This window comes from Podarcis pityusensis (genome assembly GCF_964106645.2).
Source record: "Podarcis pityusensis genome assembly, chromosome: 15".
NCBI lineage: Eukaryota > Metazoa > Chordata > Lepidosauria > Squamata > Lacertidae > Podarcis > Podarcis pityusensis.
In genome coordinates this window covers 37040040-37059892 of record NC_138040.1, presented here as the reverse complement: position 1 = coordinate 37059892, position 19853 = coordinate 37040040, and the positions used below count along the sequence as shown (strand labels likewise).

Here is a 19853-nt window from a genome sequence, read left to right as displayed (position 1 = left end):
GAGTATTGCGGTGTCCCCCATACCAGTTGCAGTATCCCCCTTCCAAGTATTCACAACTAGGGGTCATGTGAGTATTGGACATTCACTTTGTTAGTTTGAAGGAGAAAGCTTGGGATTTAAAAATTTGCCTGGGTCCCTCATAAGTGTATGGGAAATACATGTGTAGTTCCTGTAAATACAGTAACAAGTACAAAATATATCTGCTGTAGCTGAATATTCACATGTTTTGACAGCTTCGTCCCCTATCTCTGTGGTTAACAAAAGGTGATTTCATATGATTGAGAAGTACATAGTTGCTGCTGGTGATATGTATGGGGAAATAGATAACCATGTCCATAAATTAATAAAATAATCATCTGGATCTCAAGCACAGGGCTAAATGCACTCTCCAGTAAAAGAACCATAGCAGAGCTTTAAAAGTCACAAAAATGCAGCAACAGTGAAGTGTTACAAATAGGCTGTTAGACCTTTTAAATATTCCATTTAGCCTGCCTACAGCACTTTCCCCCATTTCTACCACACTCACAATGAACAGACCACACCTTTAGTAAGTTTAAATGGCTTTACTTACAGACTCCAAACTTCAGGTTCATGTGTTATTCCATGTAGCAACAAGAAAAACACAGGTAGAAATTCTTGGGTTACAAAATTCAGAAAAATACTTCTGACCACACAGTCTGGGCTTGAGGTGGTCAAGCCCGGATGTGTTGCCTGGTCGGCTTCACATGGTGGATAGAGAGTGAACAAAGAAGCTTCAATTATATTTGACTGCAATTCCCCACAATAAGCTTACTGTATGGTACCAACCTTCAATGCCACTCCAGGGCATGAGAAGCTGCAGATCATAGACCCCACTGTGTGGCTTCTCGCTAAATGAAATTCACAAAGTGTGTCCCCTTAAATGCATGGTGTGTTTAATAGCTGTATATCAGCTGCAACTTCTGTTTTTGCATAATTTCATTTCATTTTCATTTTTAAAAAAATGCATCTATCAAATACTAGAATGGAAAGCACAGCACATTGATAAGGCTCCACACACTAAAAGTAAAACTAAAAGTTGACAATACTGTTCAGACGTTTGCTCAGGCTTTGAGTCAAAATATCCATATGTACACTGGGATTGCAGCAGAATGTTCTACCCTCACAGTAAGCTTATTTATGCATCTATGCTGTCTGTGCACAACATGCATAGACTCACACATGCAGTCATGTGGCAAAAGCACAGTCCATAGCCTTACTAATGAGCCTACATGTGCACAACATGCTCATATGTTGTGGATGAGTAAGGTGCTTGCTGCCACAGTCCCACTTCCCCTACTTTCATTGGCTGTGTGAATACATGGGACATCTGAAGTATGCTTAAATAGCACATGCAAATCTTCTTTCACATGTAACTTGAGATAAATTTGGATCCACCCTCCCTAATCAGCTGAAACAGATTTGTCTATAGCAATTTTGTCAAGTTTCCAGTTCCAATTTGGGAATGACCTGCCAAAGATTCAAAATGGAAACAAGACCAGCCATAAATGCCTCCCTGGCTAATCTTGAGAGTTTGAGACTTGGAAGAACTACATCCCAACATGGTGCACCCAAAGCGATGATGCATGAAAAGGCTTAACATGACCTGGGGAATGCTTTGGAACCCAGGAGACCTGGTGACCTGTAATAATTATAAAGCCAGACACACCTTTTAGTACTTGCAGAATATACAGTATGTGGATTTAAGATTGCATTTGCAATGATGAACAGGTAATCAGCGCATTAGATAAATAATTTGAGAGGGTATTGGGCTTGTGTGAAGGTGCCAGGAGGTGTTAGATTCTGTACTTGAACAGAAACTTCATCTCACACCCATTTTGGGATACTTAAAGAATTTTATTTCAGTGAATCTTGCAGCAAACTGACATGATCCTGCACCTTTTGGCCTAATTTCCAATTTGGAAGCTCATTCTTTTGATTATACACATTTCCAGTTTTTGGATTATGGTTCCCAGCAGAAAAATGAGCCAGAATATGCAGACTTCGGGTGGTGCCAAACACAGACTTCCATTTGCTCAGTGAGACTCCTCCTCTTCCTCTCTACCTTGACCCCTCAATCCCTCCCTCCCCATCTGTTCTAGAGAGATTTTGTTGTTCTGATTTGATGCCAGATCGCACGGAGAAAGCAGAAAGGCTGAAGGCAAAGCTAATTAAAAGTTCCTGGACTTCAGTAAGCTCCAAGGGAACAATTCGAAGCCTCTAAAGGCCTTATCCACAATGCCCTTTGCCCCGCTGCTTTCCCCCAGGAAAACCCGTTGTTTAGCTCTGAATCAGAACAACCAACAACCAAGTTTTTCTTCAGATTCTCGTTTGTTCTGATTTAATGCTAAAGAGTAGGTTGTCTGGGGGAAAGCAGTGGGGCAAAGGGAAAATCATGCCTAGAAAGCAAATGACAAGTGGAAAACTGCTTGGACCTGTGCTTTCTTGGCACAAGACACGAAGTGTGGAAGAGCCCTAGGTCTCTGTCTCCAAACTACCTCTTCCAACTTCCCTCCATTTGTAGGGAAGAGCCTTAAAGGGCCAACCCTCTTCCTGAAGACAAACACTCCTCCTCTGTTCTATAACCTACCTCCGGGTGCACTTCCTGTACTGCTGGACGGGTGCTGTGCTGTGGAGGCATTTGGTTCCTCGGGGGAAGGTGACCATGAGATTCAGATTTCTGGCCCTACAGGTCCTGGTGGACTGAGAGATTCCTCTGGGGGCTGCTCAAGCACAATGGTCTCCCTATCTTCAACAGTCATCTATGGCTCCCCACCTGGTGTCCCCTGCAGTCTCCAACTCCATGTCTCTGCTAGATTCAGGGGTTATGACACTGACACTGCTAGATTCAGGAGTCTTCCCAGCCTCCAGAAAATACTTTTACAGGGGAGGAGTCAGCAGCAGGACGAGAGGAAATAGATCTGTCCATTTGTGTACACATTATTTGAGCATGTTCAGAAGATTAAACCTTTCTTTGGGGTGAGCCCCTAGATGGCCCACTTTCTGCATATCCCCTTTTTTCCTGTGCATTTCAGATATTACTTTTCTTCCACCCCTTTTTTTTTCTAAGGATGCTCGCCTTAAATTGAACAGTTGGGTAAACACAGCAGCTTCATGATTTTTATAAATGACAGTGATTTTTCATTGGCTGGTTTGCTTGGAATGCGTAAATTATTTTTATTTCATTGAATTAACTGCCCTTACATTGAAGGAGCTGGTAATTCTCCCGTTTTGCAGGGCTGCATAGGGCTATTATTCGGAATTGGATTTTTATTGACTCTCTCTCCCCCCGCCATATACTATGAATTTTCTTTCCTAACATGGAAGTGTGAAAAGGGAGCATGAAATTAATTGGTGGATCAATCTGGCTGTATAAGTTCTGAAGCCACATGGACACGGCTACTTGCTTTCTCCATGTCCAGCGTGGCTTTGCAGTTTTTCCTCCCAAAAAATACAAAGCCTTGGTAAGGAGCTTTTATGTAGCCTTGATATAACTAAAATAAGTACTCTAGTTATTTCCATTGGCAAAGCAACCTTCTCTGTTTTCTCAATAAAGCTGTGTTGCTTTATTTACATATATTGTTTTCTCTATTGTATATGAGTATGTAGTGTGTGTGTAGGGAAAAGCAGGAAGGGAAGGGTCTCTAACATTTTTAGAGACTCCCTTCGGGGGGGGGGGCGGGAAATAGCAAGTGGGAATTATACTGACTCAGCTGTAGAGCACCTGCTATGCATGCAAAAATCCTCAGGTTCAGTGCCCTAGCATCACCAGGTAGGAATGAAGGCAGACATCACTTTCTGGATGTGGTGGAGCTGCTCCACTAGCTTTTCATCAAGTAAATCTCTGCTCCCTTTGGATTTCAACCTGGGTTTAAGACCCAGGTTCATTTCAGTTGAATATATGCACTTCTAAAATGTGTTTGTTTGTTTGTGTGTGTGTTGTTTTAGAAAAGTCAACATTATTTTTTTTAAAAAAACTTGCACTTGAAGTGAAATTCTATTAATTTTCCGAATCGATCTTTCTCTCTCTCTGCACCATGAAGTCGGAGACTGCTTTTCATTGCTGTTTTTAAAGGGTGGGGAGAGAAAGATGGGGAGAGAAACATACATAAGTGAGTGGGAAGACTTCTCTGATAGACCTCACAATGCAATATGAAGAGAGGAAAATTCTTATAATTTCATTCTCTCTGCAGGGGAGAAAGCATTTAGTCAGTTCCCAGGCATGGGAGCTGTCCAGCACTATGTTTAGCATGCTTATTCCGAGCCAAGTCCCACCATGCCCAATGAGACTAGCTCCCCAGTAATTGTGCTTAGGATTTAGGAATGGGAGAGATATTCATTCACATCACCCTAACAATTTTACACTCCTTGAACCGCTTTAACCAATATATTAACTGAAATCCACACTCCTCCGTGTTTTGCAATGCTGTTTTCCAGCCTTTTAGGACAGCCAGTGTGGCATAGTGGTTAGTGTTGGGCTGGAAATGGAGAGACCCGGGTTCAAAGCTTCACTAAGCTACAAAACACAGTTACAGATAGGTAGCCGTGTTGGTCTGCCATAGTCAAAATAAAAAAATCCTTCCAGAAGCACCTTTAAGACCAACTAAGTTAGTTCTTGGTATGAGCTTTCGTGTGCAAGCACACTTCTTCAGATACACATTCTTCAGATGTGTATCTGAAGAAGTGTGCTTGCACACGAAAGCTCATACCAAGAACTAACTTAGTTGGTCTTAAAGGTGCTTCTGGAAGGATTTTTTTATTTTGACTACAAAACACAGTGGGTGACACTCAGTCGGTCAGTCTCTCACAGCCTAACATACTTCAAAGGGGTGTTGTACAGATAACCTGGGGTTTTTTCGGGGGGGGGGAACCATATATGTTGCTGTGAGCTCCTTGTAGAAGGGGTGGCGTATGAGTGCATTCCAGTTTTTCTATCTGTTTCTTTATATATGTACATATGCACACACCGTCTAAATTGTCCCACTTTATACATCTGGAGAAATAACTGCTTGCCTATGAAAACTCACACTGTAGTCAATGTGCTGGCCTTCAAGGTGCCACAGAACTCATGATGCAAGCATGGGGAAGTGATGCACATAGAGACCTATAAGCTCAGCTAACTAGCTAGGTTAGAGGCCTTGTGCCTTATCTTGTGCTAGGAGGAGCTTTACTCCCAAGGTTGTAAACAACATTCTTAAGTGTCTACATTTGACAAGAGAGAGTCCTTTGTTTCCTTGCCTAGTGAATGAAGGAAAGACCATACATGGTGTAATTAGTATTGTGTTGTAACTTTAAATTGGAGGAAGTTTATGCATATGTATGGCTTTAACAGCAGGTCCCACCCTTTGGGGCTTTGCTCGGCTTTTGCAGAGTGATCCCACTCAGCCTTTATTGCTAGCAATAAACACCCTTTTGTTATTCATTAATCCTGCTGGAGTTTTTCCTTTCAGACCAGACATTTATTTTGCTACAGAACCTCAGACCCTATGTCTGGATGTGGCCCTTTAGGCCTCTGGATATGGCATCCAAGACTCTCCCTGGGCCATGCCACACTCCTCAGAGGCCCTGCTTGAGGGGTTTTGAACTGTGACAGTATTTCTTGCTTGCCAAGATGAATAAATGTGTGTGCAGAAACCCCTGGGTCAGCCATGCTTCTGGTGATCTTCAATAGGTTCTCTAAAATGGAACGTGGCCCTAAGACTGAATAAGCTCCCTGGCCTGCTTTACTATATCTGCTGCAAGGGAATAACCTGTTTATCCCCCTTGATTTTTTTTTTTTTTTTTAATGGTTAACTGCAGTGTGTTATTCTTTACAGATTTGCGCAAGAACTTTGAGCAAGACCCCCAGGGGAGGGAAGTTCCTATTGAAGGCATGATTGTTCTCCACTGTCGCCCACCAGAGGGAGTGCCTGCTGCAGAGGTGAGGGATCATGCCCTTGGCATTTCACAAAAAACAACAACAGTTGCTGTGTTATGTTTGGATGCCTTTGGGTTTAATCAGGTTGCAGTGTGCATTTAAATATGAATTAAGCACTGCAAGACAGGCTTAAAAGTTTATTTAAGCCTCCCGTCCTGGGTGAAGCAATATTTGTGCACCTCCTATGTATTACAAATTGAATCTTTTGACATGCTCTGAATGGATATCAGCAATTATTTCCTTTCCATTATCTCTCATTGAGAAACTACAGTGGTGCCTCGCAAGACGAAATTAATCCGTTCCGCGAGTGTCTTCGTCTAGCGGTTTTTTCGTCTTGCGAAGCAACCCTATTAGCGGCTTAACGGATTAGCGCTATTAGCGGTTTAGCGGCTATTAAAGGCTTAGCGGATTAGCTGCTAAAAGGCTATTAAAGGCTTAGCGGCTTAGATAAAGGGGGGGGGGAGCGAAAAAAAAATCTCAAGACTCGCAAGACATTTTCGTCTTGCGAAGCAAGCCCATAGGGAAATTCGTCCTGCGAAGCAACTCAAAAACGGAAAACCCTTTCGTCTAGCGGGTTTTCCGTCTTGCGAGGCATTCGTCTTGCGGGGCACCACTGTATCTACTGACCATCCTGTGCCATTAACCAGTACTCTGCCCAACAAAAGAAAGGGGCCAGCCAATAGCTGTCATTAAATGACATTAAATGTCATTAAATTCTGTGTATTTGAAGAAGTGTGCATGCACTTGGAAGCTTATACCAAGAACAAACTTAGTTGGTCTCTAAGGTGCTACTGGACAAATATCTATAATGATACTGTTGGAACATAGGAGGAGTTTTGCCATGGCAGGGATCAACACCACGCCAGCAAACTTATCCAGAGTAACCATGAGGGGAGTTTATGATACGGTTCCTTTGCACATACCGTATTTTTCGCTCTATAATATGCACTCAACCATAACACGCACGTAGTTTTTAGAGGAGGAAAATCCGTAGGCATGCCACCCGTAGGCATTCCCTCCATAACACGCACAGACATTTCCCCTTACTTTTTAGGAGGAAAAAAGTGAGTGTTATGGTGCAAAAAATACAGTATCTCCCATATCGCTGTGCTACTTTATCGTTGCATACTTTAAGGGAAATGCTGGAAACCTCAGGAAGGGAGAATGCTGTTGTGCTCAGATCTTGCTCAATGACTTTCCTCTGGTTGGCCACATTCCTCTGGTTGGCCCATTGCACATGGGCCTCTGGTTGGCCACATTGCAAGAAAGAGAACGTTGCACTAGATGGGCCACCAGGCTCTCCTTAGATTCTTATGAGAGCAGCTTCCACTTTGAGTAGACAAATAGCACATCATGTACTAAAAGAGTTTCTGGGCTCAGTCTCCCCTTTCCAAGACCAGTTTTACCATGTAGTGAGTTATTTGTGTAGATTGCACCTTAGAAAGGGAAGCGTATTGAACAGTTGGAAGGCAAATAACAGCATGCAGTGCTTTTAGTCCTCTGAGTACTGGAAACTCCATGAAAACACTGACACATTAATTGTGTGTGGCCAGCCGAGCAGCTAAATAAAACATCTTGCCTGGATTTTGTAGTTTTCTTTTCATCATTGCCATTGATCACAAATTTCTTGCCATTCCGGCTCTTTCTTCCTTCAGTATCATGACAGACAATTACTGAAAGTGGTCAGCTTGTATCTGTAATTACTTATGCTGCAATTGCTTCCCTGAAAGATCCTCTTCAATCCTCCCCACGGAACCAACTGCCCACTCTTCAGATTAGTAATTGGGAATAAGCACAGACCGCTGTAGGTAACTGATCAGAATTCATGTACATAACCTCTCTTCATCTCTACCTTTCTATGTACACACACACGCGCACACACACACACACACACACACACACACACAATAATGTTGACCACAAAACTAGCAACAATAAATAGTAACAAAAACAGCATCTATATCTCACCTTCTTGTTCCCAGTTGCTTAATGTGACATGCATAATGCAACCTCTCCGTTTGGTTCTCACAACCTTGTCAGGGACTGGGCAGAGGAGGAATGGTGGAGACTGCCTCCCCAGCTAGACCTTTCCAGGGAGGAGGAAGAGGAAGACAGTTTAGATTTACAACAGGGGTTTGAGGGAGGTTGCAGCTCAGAGGCAGATGAGAGGAAAAGTTGGGTAATAATGGGAGAGGTGGAGGAGGAGGAAGCAGCAGGGGGCGACAGCTGATAGACACAGTGTCTTTAGAAAACATTCCAGACCCCCCCCCTTGAACCTGGTGAGCCTTGAAAATAGGAGAGCAAAGAGCTCAAAGACAGAGGGCACGTAGCAGTACCCATAGGAGAAAGGACGAGAATGATGAATGAGGAAGTGGGGGGGGGGTTCACTCAGGACAGCGCCATTATCCAAGAGGTTGGGTTCTATAGCCTCTTTCTGTAAATACTGAATAAAAAGATAGTTGTAAGAAACATTCCCTTGTCTTTGTACGTTCCTCAGCAACCGGCCGGTAGTCGCTGGCAGTGGCTTGACAGTAGGAGAGGCTGAGAGCAAGTGACAGACCCAAGGTCATATTGCAAATTTAATGGCTTCATACAGATTTGAGCTTGGGTCTTCCCAGTCCTAGTGTGACCCTAGGTGGTTTGGTGTTATTTACTACAGCTAACACCCTCCCACCAGGTATGTCCAAACAGACTATTCCAGAATTATGTCTGTGTGTTCATTCGGTGTATATTTCCAACCTAAGAGCAAGGCCTAGCCCAGTGCCCTCAGAGTTTTGAACACAATTATTCATGACCATAGTCCATGCATCTGGATCCAATGTGACTTGTAGTCCAAAACATCTGGAGGGCACCAGGTTGGGGAAGACTGATCTAGGTCAATATCGTATACTTTGGTTGGCAGCAATTTTGCATGGTCTCTTCCGGTGGTTTTCCCCAGAACCCTACTACCTGATCTTTTCAGGGACTGGACCGGCATGCAAAGTATGGTTTCGACCACTGAGCAATCATCCACCTGCTTCCTTAACATAAGAGTTGCTGCCTGGTACAGAGATAATTGATGGTGGTGGTGCCTTTAATGTACAAGCCCCATGAAGAATATTAAATCCTCCTTTTTGCAGATTGGGACTGTAATTGGGGTGCCCCAAATAAACCTCAGCTGGGAGCAGTAACGGTTCTGAAGACCAGTTCCTGGAAACTGCAGGTGGGGAGTCTGTAGGTTTCCTATAGACATCTGGTTGGTCATCATGAGAACAGAATATTAGACTGGATGGGCCATTGGCCTGATCCAGCAAGTTCTTCTTCTGTTCTTATTCAGCCTGATTGCCAGTTTTCTCTCTGTGGACACAGCTGGAAAAGCAGTGGTCCTTGCGCTACAGCAGGTTGTTGGTTCTATCTATCAGCTCAGAGCTGGAGCTTTGGGCCAGCAATTCCATCTGTGCTGTGGTAAGTTTACTCTCCAACAAGACTTAGAGCCGCATCTGCGCTGCTGCTATTTAGGTACACATTGATAGAGAGAGAAACTGATCTAAACCAGAGGCTGCTTGCTTCTCATCTCAGTCAAAATCACTATGGTATCTTATTAATTGGGTGGACAGAAGAAGCCAGAGAAACAATAAAACTCTAAAGAACAAGCAGCACATTCTGTTCATTAGTCAGAGGGCCTGCTGAGCACATGCCATTGGAAACTAGTTTATATGATGAGTAATGAGGCAAACTGGGAGGAGGAAGGCAAAAAAAGGAAGAAAGGGAAAAGATAACCAACTACTCCAAAGAATAAGCTTCCAGCTAGCTAGGAGTAGCAAAACCGCTGAATAGAAATGAGAACAGGAAACAAAATGTGTGTCTAAGAGCCAAACCACACATTATGTTAAATGCATGATTGCATTTAACACCAGTGGTTTTGTTGCCATTAAGTAGCATCTGCAGGGGGCCGGAATCAGGATTGTGATCATTTTGTGCAGAGAGGGTGTGTGTAAACTGTTTTCTCCCATGTGTACACGCTCCCATTTCCTCTGCATCCGGCGTGCTCCCACCACTGTTTAGGGAAGCAGCGTAGACATGATGCTAGCCATAATCCATATCTGTTGTTCTGCCGTTTCTTATGATATACTGTGTTTTGATGTGATTCTCCCCAAACCAGTTTCGATCCGGAATGAGGAAAGGAACAACTGAGCTGCGTTTTCAGCTGCTAAAGGGCACATATCCCTTGATGTCAGTTCCCCTTTTCCTCTTCCAGCAAATTGCTTTTAGGGTGGGGCAGGGACAAAAATGGTGCAATCAAGTTGGGTCTTAAGCTAGTTCAGCTATTGGACCTGGTGCATCAAAATTCTAGGATTTTCCTGTGCCCCCTGCACCTTCCGCCTTCGCTGGTGGAAACAACAGAACTCTGGATATGGCAGTAGCTTCACCACTCTGTTAAGCCCCGCTACTGCCCACCAGGGATTTGAATTGCTGCCTAAAACATTCATTCAATGATCAGAAGGACCCATCCACATCTGGAGGGACAGTTTAGGAGCCACACAGTTACAGTGGTGTTGGCTTAACCACAGTCATTAAATGGCTTCCCGAGATGGAAGAGTTCATATAATCTTCCAATTTGGGCTATGGCAATTCACCAAGACAATAGTCTCCTTTAGTTATGGGAAAGCTTACACCTCTGAATGTATTGCCGTTATCGTGGACTTGGTACATCAAAGGTATAACCAACACAGAGCTCTCATTCAATCTTATCATGAAGACGGGAAGAAATAAAATAGCTGAGATGTTATTAGGTAGAGGATTAAAAGCTGTTAAAATCAGCCTCCCCTTCCTATAAACTGTGCATATATTAATGCTGTAATGTCCTGAATGGCTCCATCAAACCCTCACACCATCCCAGGAGTTAACCCTTGTGGCTGTTGAGACACAGCCCACTTGACTTCTTTCAGATCAATTCATTATTTCGAACTATAATACTTTACATTTACCAGCTAAATGGAAAATCTGTCTTTCATAAAAGTTAGGAATGATGTCTGATAAAAAAGGCGACATTTTAATGGCTTTCTGCAGATTAAAATGGCGGAGTTCTCAATAAACCCTGATTTACTGGTGTTGGTTGTAAAATGGTTATTGCTGCTAATAAAGTCTGTAAATCCTAACTGGTCATATTTGCTCTGGACAATAAAACTTCCCATAAAGGCTCAGTGTATAAGGCTAATTCTCTCTTCACATCAAGGTAAGCAGTCTACTCAGAGTAATAATTCATAACCTTTGGAGACCTGGTCTACATTTAAATAAATGGCTGTGTGCTCCCCCACAGCAATAGAATTCCAGACTGTACATTCCTTTGTTCTGACAAGTATTTTAATTTATGAGCAAGACAGCTAATTCACTCCAAAACACAGAACCAGGCTGTGCACTTTTGGAAGGTGGTGCAGCCAGCCGTGATCCGCTCTGCTTCTCCTCTCTCTGCCCTCAAAAAGCTCATGATCAAATGCAAATGGTTTTGTAGGGAAAAATTAAGCTGGTTGGAATGTAGACTTCATATTCTGATTTTTTTGAATCATTATTAGCATGCATTTTTTTAATCCATAATTCTTTTGCACTGTAGTGCGTGATTCTTTTCTTTTAATACGTTGCTAATTAAGGCCCCTTGCCACAATTAACACATGGAATAAACAACATTCTGACGTCAGGTGAACATGGTTGCAGGAAAGCTGCAAGCATTGGAGTGCATCCTTTTGAAGAGGCAGGTGACACGCTCATTTATTTCAATATACAGCCTCAGCTCACCTCCTACCAACCTTTTGACAACCTGCTTAGTGGAAGGAGATCATCAGGAGGCTAGTGCAGACAACGCTGTCAGCTCACTATAAGGAATGATTTTGTCTTGAGAATTTCCTGTAACACAGGCTCACCATGGTCTGATGGAACACAGTGAGAAATACTGCTGAATCTAAATTAAGGTTACCAGATTTTTTTCAATGAATCTGGGGACACTGTTTTTTGAAAAGAAAAAAAAAGTTATTTTTAAAAAATGTTTTGTTTTTTTTTTTAAAATTAAGAACTAAAATCTTCTCTTCTGTGGTCTCCTCTGTTGCGTGGCCTTCCTCTGGGCCGCGGCCTGCTCTCTTGGAGTGCTAGCCACCGAGGAGTAGGCTTCGGTCGGGTCTGGGCTGGGCCACGTGTCCTTGCCCTCCCGGTGCTCTCCTACCTCTCTTCCTTAGCGGCGGTGGTGGCAGCGGTGTGGCAAGGTTGGGGCTTCTTTCTTTTTTCTCCTTTCTCTCTCCTTTTTCTCCTTCCCCTCTCTGTTTCCTTTTGCATTGGCTGCAGGGTTTTCCTGGCTCCAGGTGGGAGGTCCCACTGCGCTCCAAAGGCTTCCTTTTGCTGAAGCTGGGAGTGCAAAACTCTCCTGGCTTCAGCACAGAGGGAGAGCTGCGCAGCGCCCCTTCAGCAAAGCGGGAGGAGAAATGGAAGGGGCTCTGTTTCTCCTGCTGCTTCGCTGAAGGGGACTGAGCAGAGAGGGGGATAACTTTTTTTTCTTGTTCTCCCCCTCTAAAACAAGGTGCGTCCTATGGTCGGGTGCGTCCTATAGAGCGAAAAATGTGGAAATTCATCATTCTAATGCAGTGGCCTTACCATGACATCACCTTTTGATGGCAGATAATAATTTGGGGATCTCATCAGGGATCAAAATTGCTCATTAACAACTCAGAGAGGCAGCATAAAACGTTGCATAAAGACTGCACAAGGTTGTAACAGAAACAAATCCATTTATTTAATGGTGTGCAATGCCTTGTTTAAAGGCATTTTATTATCTTTACATAGAAGCTGCTTATATTATAAAATCTGAAGAAAACAAAGCGACATAAAACAATGCAATACAGCAATTCCGAGCTTTTACAAAATGGAGCAATTTAAGAATTTCATAGTAACTGTATTGACAAAGCACAATCAATCAGTGTTTGCTATTACTGAGAAGCTAGCCTCCTTCAGCCCATCTAGAAATTCTAACTTTCATAGCATATAATCATTTCTAAGTTTCCTTCCCTTTCTTAAGATAAAAATTGTGCAAAAAAATTAAATACCTTTATCTATCTATCTATCTGTCATCTTTATTGCTGTCAAAGACCAGACAACCTAAATAGATATAAATACAAACAATAAACCAGTAAATGTTTAATAGCATCTATTATGGGAAAGGATACAATTGTCTTTAGTCATACCCCAATGAATAGAGCTGAATTTCATGATGAACTTAAATTATCATGATACAACCTCCATTGAAATTCATTGGTTCAAGGATAGCCACCTAGAGATCAGTAGCACGGCATCCTGGTATCATGAGATATTTTCCTTCTGGTTTATGGATATTTCCATTTCTGATGTCAGATTTGTGTCTGTTGATGTCATAGGTAGAATGCAGTGGGGAGTTCCTCGTAGATAGGGCTATATATGATCACTAATGATCCACATTTCTATAGTCCCATGTAGGAGTGAGGGAGAAATTGCATTCATTCACACTTTTGTTTATTACTTATTTATCAATTTTATATACCGCCCTATACCCGGAGGTCTCAGGATGGTTCATGGTGAATCTATTTAATTCACACTTTCTGAAACGCTATGGAATGTGTGTACAGTGGTACCTCGGGTTACATACGCTACAGGTTACAGACTCCGCTAACCCAGAAATAGTACCTCGGGTTAAGAACTTTGCTTCAGGATGAGAACAGAAATCGTGCAGCGGCGGCGTGGCAGCAGCAGGAGGCCCCATTAGCTAAAGTGGTGCTTCAGGTTAAGAACAGTTTCAGGTTAAGAACAGACCTCCGGAACAAATTATGTACGTAACCCGAGGTACCACTGTCTTGACATTTCCCCATAAATTCTTACATTTAGTAAATGGTAGAATTTAGATAATATTTGGAGTAGTATTGAAGATGCCAGGCACAGTGTAAAAATACAGGTTGAGACAGAAGATGACGGCAGGGTCATTGCCCTGACAAGAGGTGAGACATTCAGCATTAGGCAAGAAGTGGGGGGAGGACTTCCTCCCCAGTTGTGTTAGCAAAAGGCAATAGCAGAGTTGGGGGAGAGAGGTTGCCAGGGTAACAGGGGGCGTGATGTCACCACAGGGAAAATGTGTTCTTTTAGACAGACATTTTTGAGCAAGGGTTTTGAGGAAGAAGAAGAAGAGAGAGGCCAGAACTCAATGTGGTGTTGGCTGGGAGAGGCTGCATGCAGAGACTGGAGAGCATGGCTATTTTCTGCTCTAGACCCAAGCCTGTTGAAGCTGAGAGGGGAGCAAAAAGAGACACTCATGGGGTGGAATGTTCTGCACTGCCTCCATAAGACTCAGGCGTAAGTACGTGTGACTAAACCATATTTCTTAAAGACACTGCAGTTTCCGCTGTGCCTCATTCCAAAGGAACACAATCCCCGGTTAAGTGCAAAGACCCCTGGAAACTTGCTACTGCTTGGCAGAGATTGGGGTGGCTTGTAGGAATAAATAGTACAAACTGATGTTGAAACAGAGATAACTGAAGATTGGAGCAATGAGAAAGCAAGAGAAAGAGTAATTAACAGATTCTCCCACCCCTAGTCCCATAACATGCATCTACTATTAGTTCTGGGGCTGGGAAGAGAGGGAGGCTGCACCTAGTGTGGGCATAAAAGCTATCCCACCCCCACCACAAGTCCTGTTACTTTATGTGCTTAACAGAGAGGGAGTGAGATGATCTAGTTCCACAGCTTTGATCTGCCTGGATCAAATTAATTTACAGATAAAAGGCCACTGCAGCATTATTGATGCACAGCTGAGGTGTGTTTTTTTTTTTGGGGGGGGGGGTAAATAGTCTTTAAGCTGAATTGCACATTAGCAAAAGCAAACAATTAGGGAGGCCTGCAAATAAGGAAATACAGTTTTGGAATTCTGCTTGAATGTTGCACAGGCATGAATCAAGGGGCTTAGATCCTGCTGAGGCAGCATCAACTTTAATGTTGCTCTGAAAGGCACAGCCCTGCCCTAATTATTTCGGCAGCAGATTCCAGTTGACTGTTTGTGGCAGAGCTTCTGTAAAATTCACAAAGCAGCTCTATTATATACCTTTATTAGGACCAATTAAAAATTTGCAAAGGACTCAGCTCGCTTTGAAAATTCACAAAACTCAAGGTTAATGTTTTATTTAAATAAGAAACTGGTAAGGAAAGTACATTGTGGGTTGAGGACGTAGGACAGGGATAAGGAATCTATGGTTCTCCAGAGGCTTTTGGACTCTGGTACCCCTCATGCCTGACCATTGGCTATGCTGGCGGGGACTGATGGGAAATGGAGTCGGGCTACAAGTTGCCTGTCCCTTGCATATCATGCCCTTCTTCCAAGAGGAGCCCAGGGCAGCAAATATCATGACAACAGCAATTAAAGCATCTAAAAACAACTAAAAATAATTCCAATATAGTCGCAGACTGGGGAAGATTTCTTCTTAAAAGACTTGTTGGAAAAGGAAGCGTGGCTGTCATACATTTAATGGGAGTGCATCCCAAAGGGTAGGTAACAACTGTAAAGGCCAAATTCCTGCATTAAGATGTGTTAAGGTGTGATAAAGGTGGTATCTGCAGGAGGCCTTTGTCTGCAGAGTACAGTGATTAGTTGGGAACATAAGGGGGTGAGATATCTTAATTCTAAGCTGTACAGGTCTTGGTCATGGGTAGGCAAACTAAGGCGCGGGGGCTGGATCCGGCCCAATCGCCGTCTAAATCCGGCCCACGGATGGTCTGGGAACCTGCGTGTTTTTACATGAGTAGAATGTGTGCTTTTATTTAAAATGCATCTCTGGGTTATTTGTGGGACATAGGAATTCATTCAATTCCCCCCCTCCAAAAAAAAAAATAAAGCACCGAGGAATGTGTAAGGTGGGTTGTGAGGCCCCATGAGCCAGCCCTGCCTGTGTCGCTGAATGATGCATCCGGCAGTCCCAACCCCGTACTGTCTGCTCATGGGAGAAATGCACACTGATCTCCATGCAGTGGTAGTGGGAGGGCTTCTAGGATCCCCCCTCACATGCAGGATCTCTAGATACACATGTTGATATGCACATAGAACTCTGTTTCATGTGTGCCAAGCAGGTGAATGAGGTCGGGGCTATTCCATGTGGATCTATGGCCTCTCATCTGTTCCTTGTCCAACTCAAGTGTCAGAGACATGGCTGGCAGAGAGGCGTCTGCAGAGGGGGAGGAAGAGGCAGAGGAAAACAGGAACTTGATTCTTTCACACTAAGAAAGTGGGATGAGCCCTTCTAGCTCTGGAATGCTGCCTGTAAGTTTTTGCAGCAGCACAGAGATGCAGGAGCAGGAGGCAGGTGATAGGAGGGGGTTGGATTCAGCTCCAGAGGAGGAGGAATTGGCTGCACCTGAGTCTCCAAGAAGCAGGAGGCGGAGCAAGCGATTAGAACAAAGGAAGACCAGCAGGAAATGGGGGGGGGGATGTGGTATATATCTGGCCTTGGGAGGGGCCAGAAGCCAGTCGAGTCAACTGACTCTGACAGTGAGGAATGAGCTGTGGAAGCTCGGACTGCTGAAAGCCTGTTATTGCTAAATAAACCTCAACTATTAAAACTGCCATCGTTCCGTGTCTTGTGCTAAACCTGACATCAAGATAGCAATTCAGGTAGTTATTTGTGGACTGTTCAGTCCGTTTGCGCCCAGTGCAAAGGTTTCTCGGGTCACACCAAAGCCTGAGGTACTCAAAGCCTTTTAAAAGCACGGCGTCACAGCAAGGCACTTATATTATTCTTTTCACAGTGACACCCTCTGCCAGTACCTTAAAATCTTCCACAGCTTTGAGTACAGTTACCACTTCCACATTGCCAAAAAGAAGGACGGAGGTTGAGGCAGATTTGTGTAAACTTTGCATATGTTTATTTACAGTCATGGGAATAGGATTTCAGTAGAACTCTTATTACTCACAGTGGCGCTGGGTGCTACTGAATCTGTTGTCCATGTGCTAGCTGTTGACGACAACTTCAAGGCTCCTGCTATCCCTTCTTATCTTTAAATCAGAGGTGGATTGAACAGCTCTTCAAATAAGGGGCTATCCTCTGTAATGTAGGACACATGCTAGCTAGCAGCATGAGCACAATTCGGCTTTCTGATGACAGAATAACTATAACCCCAACCCACCTGTGGGACATTTTCATCAACCAGCCCCAGATGCTGAAAGCAACATTTAATTTGCTCCTTTCTACCTTAGTTGCTGTTATCCCTGCTGTAGGAGGAATGCTTGTAGTTTTTACCCCACTGAGGAGTTCACAGGGCTTCCAGGGATGATTTTGATCTGGGAAAACTCTCTGTAATTATAGATTTAAAATCACTTCTGTCAGGTGCAGCTGCCCCCAACAAGGATGGGATAAACACACACTCACAGACCCCCTACCTATTTAAAAGTAATATTAAAAAGTGGGGAGACTTACTCTAGAACAGATCCTCTTGCATTCTGTCTGCTTCAAGCTTGAGTCTGCAAGATATACTTCCAGTTGTTGATTTTTTCCATTCCCCCACCAATTCTCCCCAGCTTGACTTACATTTGACCTCCTGCCGAGATTCAGTTATCATTTCTTTCTTCAACCAAAAGCACATTATGTTGCTATGTAAAAACAGACACACTATTTTATCTCCCTCCTTCTTTACAATCAGCCGAGTTCTATGTTTCACAAAAGCCTGAACTGCTGTTTGGTTTTGTAATAACAAGCAATAAAAGACCTAGGCTATTTGACTCCACAACATCTTTCCATTGAGGCAAGTCTGATGTTTTGTATAGCAAAGAAATCCTCCTTTTATTGTTTCGTCTCTCACTTACTCCTTCAAGAGAATGTCCTGATGGTGCCCTTTCTTTGCTGATGTCCTTTGCTTTGGTTTCCTTAGATGTTGTTTCTTCTGCATTGTTCCAACGTGTTGTAAAGCTCCGCTTATCAGTGAATCGCTCTTGTTTTCTCGGTTGCTTTGCTCATAAATGGGGTCTCTTTTGTACTTTACAGTGTGCTGAAAATAAGCATTGCCATTGCATCCCTGCCCCCTACTTCAACTTTTCCCATTCACTCTTTACTGCATGCATTCTGTGTCCTAGGTTTTAGCAGGTCATGTTTTTCTGCACACCTTACATCACAATTGACTGAATGCAAAGTTTTATGAGGCTGCTATCCTGGCTCAAGGCACGGGTCTCCAATGAAATGTTTTTCATCCCAATAACTTTTTCTAAAATAAATCTTTGTGGTTACCTGGAATGAGATGTTTCAGTTACCTAGGCTCAGGAGTAGTAGTAGTAGTAATAATAATAATAATAATAATAATAATAATAATAATAATAATTTATTATTTATACCCCGCCCATCTGGCTGAGTTTCCCCAGCCACTCTGGGCGGCTGCCAATCAAGTATTAAAAACAATACAGTGTTAAATATTAAAAACTTCCCTGAACAGGGCTGCCTTCAGATGTCTTTTAAAAATAGGATAGCTACTTATTTCCTTCACATCTGAAGGGAGGGTGTTCCACAGGGTAGGCGCCACTACCGAGAAGGCCCTCTGTCTGTAACCTTACCCCTGTAATCTTACTTCTCACAATGAGGGAACCGCCAGAAGGCTCTCGTTGCTGGATCTCAGTGTCCGGGCTGAACGATGGGGGTGGATACGCTCCTTCAGGTATACTGGACTGAGGCCGTTTAGGGCTTTAAAGGTCAGCACCAACACTTTGAATTGTACTTGGAAACGTACTGGGAGCTAATGCAGATCTCTCAGAACCGGTGTTATGTGGTCCCAGCGGCCAGTCCCAGTCACCAGTCTAGCTGCTGCATTCTGGATTAATTGCAGTTTCCAGGTCACCTTCAAAGGTAGCCCCATGTAGAGTGCATTGCAGTAGTCCAAGCGGGAGATAATCAGAGCATGCACCACTCTGGTGAGACAGTGGAGGGTTGTCTCCACGGGGCTGTCCCGGGAGAAGCCACTTTGGCAATTAAGTTGGTTTATAAGTTAATCAATGAATGCTATGTGAGTATTATGAATTACCATTATCATAATTAAATCATTAATGGAAATAATATTTAAATTTTCAGTAAATAAGGAAGACCAGGTTGGAAATCAGTGTCCATGTCCAAGTGGCCACAAAAGCATGTCCTTCTGCCTATAATTCTCAATGGATAAGGCAGCCTTTGCCAACCTCATGGACTTTAGATGTTTTGGAATACTGTGGTTAACTCAGGGGTGATGTGGTCCCCACAGGGTCTAGGGGGCATCAACACAAGAATGGGCATTTTCTGCAGTGACTCCCCATTTGTGAATTGCTCTTCCCAGGAAGGTTCTCAGGAAACGTAATTACATATCTTTAGGTGGGAGGTGAAAACATTTCTTTTCCCAGGCCTTTGGTTAATTAAACAATATATATGGCCTTTTAAATTGGGGGAGGAGCCTATTGTTTTGCTTGTTATTATGTTATGCATTTTTGTGTTTTTATATTGTAAACTGCCCTGTGATCCTTGATGAAGGGGGGTACATAAATTTAAAAAATAAAATTTAAAAAAATAAAATGTGTTGAAAGGGAGAGACTGAGCAACAGAAGGACGGGCATAAGGCTTATACATATTTCAGCTTATTAAGTCATGGTAAGCATGTCCAACCTGGGACAGTATAATCATTACTTTCTATGTGTGAGTAGGCTTTGTGTGGGCTGGTTAACTAAAATTATAAGGCAGAGATGTGATACAATACATGAATTTACTGATCAGTTGCTGCTAATGAAACTCAAATCTCTGATAAGCCATCAATATATTTGGGGCCAGTCCATCCGAACTCACATACAGCTGCTCAAATTGCATGGCATCCCATGTGAGATAATTACTGTTCTAAAGTGGCTTAACAAAAATTACAAGAAGAAGGGGAACCATTTCTACCA

At 43.2% G+C, this 19853-nt stretch overlaps 1 protein-coding gene across 2 annotated transcripts in view; it reads left to right on the top strand.

The window, feature by feature from the left end:
* The window catches only part of UNC5D (unc-5 netrin receptor D), a 409419-nt gene that overhangs the window by 222275 nt on the left and 167291 nt on the right, over positions 1–19853 (top strand). For both annotated transcript variants that reach the window (XM_080982356.1, XM_080982355.1), the window contains exon 4: positions 5835–5938. In XM_080982356.1, coding sequence (XP_080838482.1) covers positions 5835–5938 — 104 coding nt within the window. The remainder of the gene's footprint in view (positions 1–5834; positions 5939–19853) is intronic.